The following is a 9,204-nucleotide window of genomic DNA, read 5'->3' on the forward strand; positions in this document are numbered from 1 at the left end:
CCATTGTCCTGCCTATCTCTTCTGTGGCACTTTAAATATATTTACTTCTGGTGGAAGAAAGGTGGAAACCAACTACCTTGTTCAGCACTACACTATTAGCAACGACAACGCCTGGCATCCAATGCTGATTCTCATTCACAACAACTCTAGGAGGCACATACTACAGTTAGCTTCATTTTATACTTAAGTACAATAAATTCTATAATGAACTTGATCTGCATAGAATCTTTCTGTCGGCCTGCCCAAATGGTCTTTTTGTTTGTTTGCTTGCTTTTTTTTTTTTTTTTTGAGACGGAGTTTTGCTCTTGTTGCCCAGGCTGGAGTGCAATGGCGCGATCTCGGCTTACTGCAGCCTCCGCCTCCTGGGTTCAAGCAATTCTCCTGCCTCAGCCTCCCAAGTAGCTGTCATTACAGGTGCCCACCACCATGCCCAGCTAATTTTTGTATTTTCAGTAGAGATGAGCTTTCACCATGTTGGCCATGCTGGTCTTTTATAACTGTCAATACTCTCAGTTATTTAAAGAGTTTGAGGAGGAGGAGGGACCTCTGCTGGGGATAAAAGTTAAAGTCTCAGTCTACTTTTCTTATGACAATAAATACCAGCAGATTAGAGACAATAACAGAGTATGTTTGATTTCTATTTTCTATTTAAAAATTACACTTTTATTAATTTCAGTGTTCATCTAGTATACTTAAGTGTCTTCCCCTCTCAAATGTTTGCCAAAGGAGGCCACCTGTAAATACATGAAAAAAAGAAATATGTGCTCTATCCTAACACAAAGAACTTTTTACAAAAAAGGATATACTTACTACAGAAACTAACATTTTTATTCTTTAGAAGTATATGTCTACTGTAGATCATTTGTAAAGCACAAATTAAAAAAATTTTAGACATGAAAACTCAGTTAATATCACAGTATATATTTTTACTGTATTTTCTACAGTTTTTACCTAATAACACAAGAGTACTTTCCATGTCACTATTATTCTGAATTATAACCTCTTTTTTTATTTTTATTTTTTTGAGATGGAGTTTCGTTCTTGTCACCCAGGCTGGAGTGCAGTGGCGCAATCTCAGCTCACGGCAACCTCCGCCTCCTGGGTTCAAGTGATTCTCCTGCCTCAGTCTCCCAAGTAGCTGGGATTACAGGTGCCCGCAACCACACCCAGCTAATTTTTTAATTTTTGGTAGAGATGGGGTTTCACCATGTTGGCCAGGCTGGTCTCGAACTCCTGACCTCAGGTGATCCACCCACCTTGGCTTCCCAAAGTGTTGGGATTACAGGAATGAGCCACCATACCCGGCCCTGAATTATAAGTTTTTTAAAAATGGTTGTAAATATCACCAGCCCATAATAAATGTATCATAATATATTTCAGTTTCCAACTCTCCATAACTATAAACTACCAATTTATTACTATAATAAGCTTCTGCAAACATTTTAATATGTATCTGATTATTTCTTTAAAGTAAATCCTTTTGAGTAAAAACTGTTAGGTCAGAGGGCATAAACCTTTTAAGTTTTCAATCAGTAGTTAAGAGAGTTCCTGTTTTCCCACACCCTCAATATGGGGTATTATCATTATGAAAAATTCGGCAAAAATGAGATAGGCAGTGAGAAGTAAAACCCTTTAAAGTCTCTGTTTTTTAGTAAGTATGGAACATTTTTGCATTTTTATTGACCACTTGAACAACTTTATGAACTTCGTATTCAATTCCTTTGTCCATTTTCCTACTGGAATGTATACTGGTTTGTAAAAATTCTTTATAACTTAAAGATACTAACTCTACACTATCTAATTGAGTAGTCACTGTTTACTGAGCACTTACAATGTGGTTAGTCTGAACTGTGATGTGCTGTAAGTGTAAAACACTCACTGGGTTTTCAAATGTCCATCAATGACAGACTGGATTAAGAAAATATGGCACATATACACCATGGAATACTATGCAGCCATAAGAAAGGATGAGTTCATATCCTTTGTAGGGACATGGATAAAGCTGGAAACCATCACTCTCAGCAAACTATCACAAGAACAGAAAACCGAACACTGCATGTTCTCACTCATAGGTGGGAATTGAACAATAAGATCACTTGGACACAGGAAGGGGAACATGACACACCAGGGCCTGTCATGGGGTGGGAAGAGAGGGAAGGGATGGCATTGGGGGATATCCCTAATGTAAATGACGAGTTGAGGGTGCAGCACAACAACATGGCACATGTATACATATGTAACAAACCTGCACGTTGTGCACATGTACCCTAGAACTTAAAGTATAATTAAAAAAAAAAAAAAGCCAAAAAAAAGAATTAAAGAAAAAAAACCTCACTGGGTTTTAAAGACAGTACAAAAAGACGATGTAAAATACTTCAATAATTTTGATATTGATTACATGTTGAAATATTTTGAATATACTTGATAAAATAGTATTAATTTTAATTTTATTATTAAAATATAATTTCATTATTGAAATTAATTCTAGAATATATTAAAATTAGTTAATCTTTAATTTTTTTTAATATGGCTATCAGACAACTCAAAATTACAAACAGGGCTCTCATATTTCTTTTAGACAGTTTCTGTTTTGCCTTTAAAGGCATTTCTCATTTTAAAGTATTCAAGGAATCCCTCAAGGTTTCTCCCTCTCCTTATGCTTTATAAGTTTTTCCCAGCCACAGGCATTTTAGAAGCATAAACTAAACCTTACTTCTAGACACATAAAAACATCTGTTTTTAGATTTTCTTTCTCCAAAAGTTCTTCAAATAGTCTTCTCACATGCATCCAATTTAAATAGTACTTTTTCTAAATGATTTTTAAATTTTGCCATAATAATGGTTGCCCTTTTAAGAAATGCTTCATTATTGAAACTAAATTTTCACAGTTATTTTTAGAAACCTACTAAGCATTTTTAAGTGTGAAAAAACATTTTAATTTTTTGTAGTAATAAACATTCCAAACAACTTTGCAAAGCCATTTTGACCACTAAGATAGGTAATAATTATCTGTGTTTCACAGACAGATGAGACAAAGAATACATAATTTTCAACATGATGACAGCTACACAGAAGAGGGATTACAAATTATACTGTTTCTACTCCTTTTTGTCAACACTTAAAGGGCAGTTTAGACTAAATTTAACAGCCACTGTAATTTCAGTGTAAAATGCCAAAATTGCTTGGTCAATAGAAACAACTGTGCTAAAAACTTACTTGGGGATTCTGGAGATTATTCATTTTTATTTTTCTTTCTTTTTTTTTTTTTTTGAGACAGGGTCTCACTCTGTCACCCAGACTAGAGTGCACAGGCATGCTCAAGGATCACTGCAGTCTCAACTTCCTGGGCTCAAGCGATCCTCCCACCTCTGCCTCCTGAGTACAGGCTAGGATTACAGGCGCGTGTCACCAAACCAGGCTAATTTTCTGTAGAGAGGCGGTTTTGCCATGTTGCCCGGGCTGGTCTGAACTCCTGGGCTGAAGCGATCCACCCACCTCAGCGTGCTAAGGTTTACAATCCTCCTGAGGATTACAAGCACGAGCCACTGCACCCAGTCGACGATTCATTTTGTCCACAAGAGAACCTGGCAATATATTGCCAATATGGAAAAACTCAACAGTTAAACTTTTCTATCACTACCAAAAAACCCTGGGAATAGTGCTGTTAAAATTTATCCTTTTGAAATTTTAAGAGTCAGCTTTTACATTTATTGCAAATAAAAGATATGAATATATTCTAATTTATATGCACAGCACAGTTATTATAGCTTATATTACATACAATCTCGAATGACTGCAATTTCCAATTTCCAACTTCTTTCAGGAGGTCACAAACATGCTACGGGTTTTTCAAACATGATATGTTTTGAGACAGGTCTCACTATATTGCCCGGCTAGCCTAGAACTACTGGGCTCAAAAGATCTGCCTGCCTCAGCCTCCCCAGTAGCTGGACTACAGGAGCGCACCACCACGCATGGCTTCAAACATGAATGTTTCGGTAAATACTCTCTGCATCCTAAGAATGGAGGGATTAGATTAAGGGTGGACTTAGTTCTGTCTTCTCCCTCAGAGTTCCTGTCAGTTCTCAGTGTCAAGCAATGTGTGTCAAGCTACGGCAAAAACGAAAGTAAGCGTGATTAGAAGTTCAATGTTATTTTGGAAACTCTTAAACCATTTAAATTTGAGTCAGAAAAGAATGTTGAAAGAGATGAAAATTCTCTTCAACCACCTTTTTTTCTGGGTTACAATTACAACTGACACCTTTTCACCAAAAAGACTGCTCAGCCGAACTGAAGAGTTCCTTTGTTTTTCGGCCCCAAACTGGGTTCATTCAATGATCGTCGGATACTTTCGTACTTCTTCCGAAAGATCCGTATTGAGTAGCACTCCTCCTTCCTTTTAGAAAATTTAAGAAAATAAGTTGGGAATATAAGAAAAAGAACAGGCCAAGAAAATCTCAACCTAGGATTAAATGAAGGTGCGCTGGAAAGCTCCAAAGACCCTGGAACTTTGCGGAGTCCGCATTTCCAACCGCGGAGGTGAGTCACCGCGGGACACCGCGATGCTCACGTAACATTTTCTTTGGTAAAAAGCAGTAGGCTTCAGAGGTTCAATCCGGCCCGCGAGATGCCCACAAGTTCCCGCGGGGGACATGCTAGGGCTGCAGGAGGCATCAGAGTCAGGGAGATCTGTCAGGACACCCGCGGGCTGCGCAGGGTGAACTGGAAAGGCGGAGGCCGGAAAGGAAGGTTCTGAGGTTGGCGAAAGGCAAGCGGGGGACCTGCCCCAGGCGAGGCGCCGAACCCATCCTGGCCCTTCAATTCGGCTTCTACGGAGCCAGCGGCCAGCGCGGGACACTCACCCTGGCGGTCGCTGGGGCCACGGACCGCCGCCCTGCATCGCAGACGGAGCCGGCACAAGGAGGACCAGCTACATCTGTGGGCCGCGGCGGCGGCGGCCAAGCCCGGTAACATCCTGGCGGGGCAGAGGCCCCTACTCGGACACCGCCTCCTGCCTCCGCGCCGCCACCGATACCGACTGACTCCATAGACTGTACATCAGCGAACACTGATATCTTCGCCGCCACAGGCTGCCTCAGTGACCCGGAAACGGTGGCGTCATTTAGCGACGCCTGCCGTGGAAGCAGCGGAAGTGACGTAACGCGTTGAACACCAATAAGGAGGCCTTCCCTCCCAGGGACCCAGACCCCCAAAGAGGGGAGGGCGTGGCCGCAGGGGAAGTTAGGTGTCCGCCGTCTTCTTTTGCACCTGTACTTTTGCGCTTGCTTGGAAATCATCACGTAAACTGTTCACATCCTGGTCAGCCAGGAAAGCTGTCCTTTGGGAGTTCTGTCTACTTATTCCTTTTTTCTGGACTCGAAGCCGGGACCATGGTTTCGGAAATGGGAGGAAAGATGGGAAGGATGGACGCAGGTTTTCTGAGCCTCTCTACCTAGAGCCTGCCAGGATAAACTCAAGTTGGAGCCAACATGTCCAGTAATCTCCGAACCTCTGCTGCGTACATCGTTCTCCTTGTTAACACCAGTGTATATCCAGTATCATAAAGGCAAATACACACTTCGGAATCAGTTACTTGCCCTACTAATCTGTGAACCTCGGATTTTTGCCTGTAATATAATAAGAGGTTTTGTATGTTCATGACATGTTAGGGTAAACGGAGGTATGCAGACTTCGAAACAGTCTGGTCCCAGGGAGAAAGAAAGTATCCACGTTAACTGTTTCTCTCTGCCATGCTCATTCAGCTCTTACCTCAAACTCGAGAGGCCTTCCTTGACCACCCTAGCTATTGTAGGCCTGGTCATTCTCTACCCCACTGTCCTATGTAATTTTCTTCAAAATGCTTATCACTATTTGAGACTATGTGTATTTTGTTTTTGTTTTTTGTCTGTTTTGTGTCCTAGAATAGAAAATAAGCATCATGATGCTGTAATCTTGTCTATTTTGTACACGGCTGTATAAAGAGGCTAAAACAATGCCTGGCAAAAATAAATTGAATGGAATGTATGGTGGTTTGTTTTAAAGTTAATCTGAGTCGCTTATCTATATTACTGCAAATAATAACTATCTCAGGGGGAAATTTAGTATGTCCTTAATTTTAAAAAAACAAGTCTTTCATACTAATTGAGATAAGTATAACCAAATGAGGAAAGTGAACAAATTATCGTAAGAATGGTAAGCAAATTTAATTTCCTATGACAAACATAACTTAAAATATTCAGTGGACAAACATTATAAAAAGATGTCCCATAAATGTAGGCTCAGTATTACTAAAAAATCTGAATATTACTGGAAAGTTACTTTCCGTTTCTTGTAATAGATTTTAATAGAAATTCAACATTATGAAGTAAAAATACATAAAAGCTTACCTCTTATTTTATGGTAACTGTGTGCAGACATCTATTAACTTTTATGGATAATTATTTTTGAACAAAACTAATCTCATATTTTGGATTCTTAAAATGGCTCTGGTTTCAACTGTCATTTTAGGCAAGCCTGATCAGAACTTCTTAGGTTTTATTTTTAATTTGTACGATAGGATTATTTTTGTTTACCTGTATGTTCTAATCATTTTTAGAAGAAAATATGTTCCTTTTGTGATACAAAACTTTTTTTAAAAAAATACATTTTGTGCAGAGTTCTTAATTTCCATAACGGCCCACCTGATGTGTAAAATATAATGTTGGTGCACAGTAAAATTTCACCATGTGTTAATTTTTTCCTGTCCTTCTTTTTCCTGGTATAGTTGAGGTGTAACTTGACTTAGACACTACTATTTGTTATAAACCACCAGTACCCTTGATTTGCCAAATAAGTTTGAAGAACAAAGTGTATCATTCTGTGTTACCTTGTTTAACCCTCACATTGCTGTGTCACATAATAAAGCCTTAACAGACTTGGATTAAAATAACTCTGCAGTTGTCTTGGTATTTATACCTACATATCATGATATACTTATCCTTTTGGAAAGTCTTTGAAACTTCCCCAAGTGCTAAAACTTAAGATAATGTCAGTTTTAGAGTTCCTCAGGGGAATTTCCTTTGACTCTAAATCCCATCCTTACCAAGGTAAGCATCAAATGCTTTTATGCTCCATTTGAGACACATTCAGCGTTGCCTATACAAAACAGGTAAGATTCTAGTATCATAGGGCTTATTTTCTATTGGAAGAGGCAGCAAATTTATAAATGAACATATTGATAATTTAAAACAGTAATAGCAATGGTGGTAATATTAATCATTTACTAATTGCCAGGCCCTCTATGTACACTGTCTGATTCATAATACCTTAAATAATTTATAGATAGATGGAGAAACCAAGGCACAAAGATCTTGCTCTTAAACACCACTTTTTCTAAGTCAGTGGGTACTTGCCTTTGGAAGAAAATGTGAGGTCTTCTCAAAAGACTCGAATGAAAATGTGTTTCTATTTTTTTTTTTTCTGGGATGTACGTTAAAAGATAATTTCCCCAGATATTTTTTACATCATTTTATGTGATCAACGTGGTGTAAAATTGGCTGAGTTTCATGAGGATTCATGATATACATAGATGCCTAAATATAGGGAACTTTATTAAGTCAGATAGAAATAGAAGTAGGAAAGGAGTGAAGTGTCATTTGATTATTACCATATACCATGATTCCTGCAAGGTTTTCCATTAACTCTGAAGAAGCTCCAGCGTCTTTCAGAAATTTGCTTGTGCAATTGAGCTGACTACTATTCCTTGGTTTCATCCTGTCTATAGCTTTGGGAAAATAATTCTGATCTTGAGATAAACTTGGCTGGTTATCTGGAAAACTGACTTAGATAATCCATTACAAAATAAAGTAAGTGGCTCTATCATGAGGCTTACCAAGAACACAAGTTTAATTTTGAACACACACATATTTGTTGTCATGTTTTGGGGATTTTTTTCTTTGCCTCTAGGAGTGGGGAAGAGGGAGCTTGCCCACCTGAACACTTCAATAAGAAAATGGCCCAGTCTGGCCAACATGGCAAAACTTTTTCTCTACTAAAAACACAAAAATCAACTGAGCGTAGTGGCGCACACCTGTAATCCCAGCTACTCAGGAGGCTGAGGCATAAGAATCACTTGAACCCAGCAAGCGGGGGTTGCAGTGAGCTGAGATTATACCACTGCACTCCAAGGTGGGTGACAAAGTGAGACTCCGTTTCGGGGGGGAAAAAAAAAAAAAAAAAACCAAGAAAGAAAATGGCTTATAGCCAGGTGCTGGTGGCTCATGCCTGTAAATGCCAGCACTTTGGGAGGCTAAGGCAAGAGGCCAGAAGTTTAAGACCAGCCTGGGCAACACGATGAGATCCCATCTGTACCAAACAAAAAAACAAAACAAAACACAAAACAGAAGTGGCTTATACATGGGTAAAAAGAATTATCTGGTCAAACCCTCTCTCTCCTATACAACAATGGTCAGAAGCAATAAGGGTCTGCACAGACACATTTGGCCTGTAAACGCAAAAATGTAAAAGAAATGAAACATGCAGTTGATATGGTTTCTGACCAGGTTGCTAATCCTCATCTCCATTTTTCAGAGAGGTGAAAGGTTTTTCCACAGTTCACTTAGCAAGAATGTCATAGAAGATGGAATCAGACTCAGGTCCTCTAACTCCAAATCAATTTACATGGCTGAGTGAGCACTGTAGAGAAGGAAGGAGTGGCTTGTTCTTACAGGTGTTCCCTCTGACATTATCCTATGAAATTACTTGTGGGATATTTTTATCACAATTATCTTGTCAAACAGCCATTTAGTATTCCACTACCATTAAACTTAGGTTCACTCTTTGCCACTTTCATCCAAGAAAAGGAGAATGATTTCTCCAATGATAACTGTATTCCTGGATCGTAGCTCTCATTCAACACTTCTTAGGTTCTCCAGTAAAAGCTCCTGCAATTTACCTGGTGTGGTGAAGAAAAAATTACATATACACACATGCACACACACCTTTTCCTCAGAGGGTAGTGAACAAGATTCAGATTACAGCTGGAATAATTGAGTTATTAAATACTCCTGGAAACAAGAGACTGACTGTTTGGTAACCTTTATCCTTGAGAGGAATTAAGCTGAGACAGAGCATGGAGATGTAATACTTTTAGAGAGGGTAACATTTGTGAAGAGTCAATTCTTTCCCCAAAGCCACAGGTGGAGGCAGCAAGAGAAAGTCTTACTA

General features: G+C 39.1%; 1 protein-coding gene across 1 annotated transcript in view; it reads right to left on the reverse strand.

Annotated features, from left to right (window-relative positions):
• Positions 1-5,154, reverse strand: part of SLC30A9 (solute carrier family 30 (zinc transporter), member 9) — a 109,440-nt gene extending 104,286 nt beyond the window's left edge. Inside the window, exon 1 of the mRNA XM_011949039.1 lies at positions 4,863-5,154. Coding sequence (XP_011804429.1) covers positions 4,863-4,974 — 112 coding nt within the window. The 5' untranslated portion in view covers positions 4,975-5,154. The remainder of the gene's footprint in view (positions 1-4,862) is intronic.
• Between the last annotated feature and the right edge of the window lie 4,050 nt (positions 5,155-9,204).

The sequence above is a fragment of the Colobus angolensis genome, unplaced genomic scaffold (genome assembly GCF_000951035.1).
Source record: "Colobus angolensis palliatus isolate OR3802 unplaced genomic scaffold, Cang.pa_1.0 Scaffold29, whole genome shotgun sequence".
NCBI lineage: Eukaryota > Metazoa > Chordata > Mammalia > Primates > Cercopithecidae > Colobus > Colobus angolensis.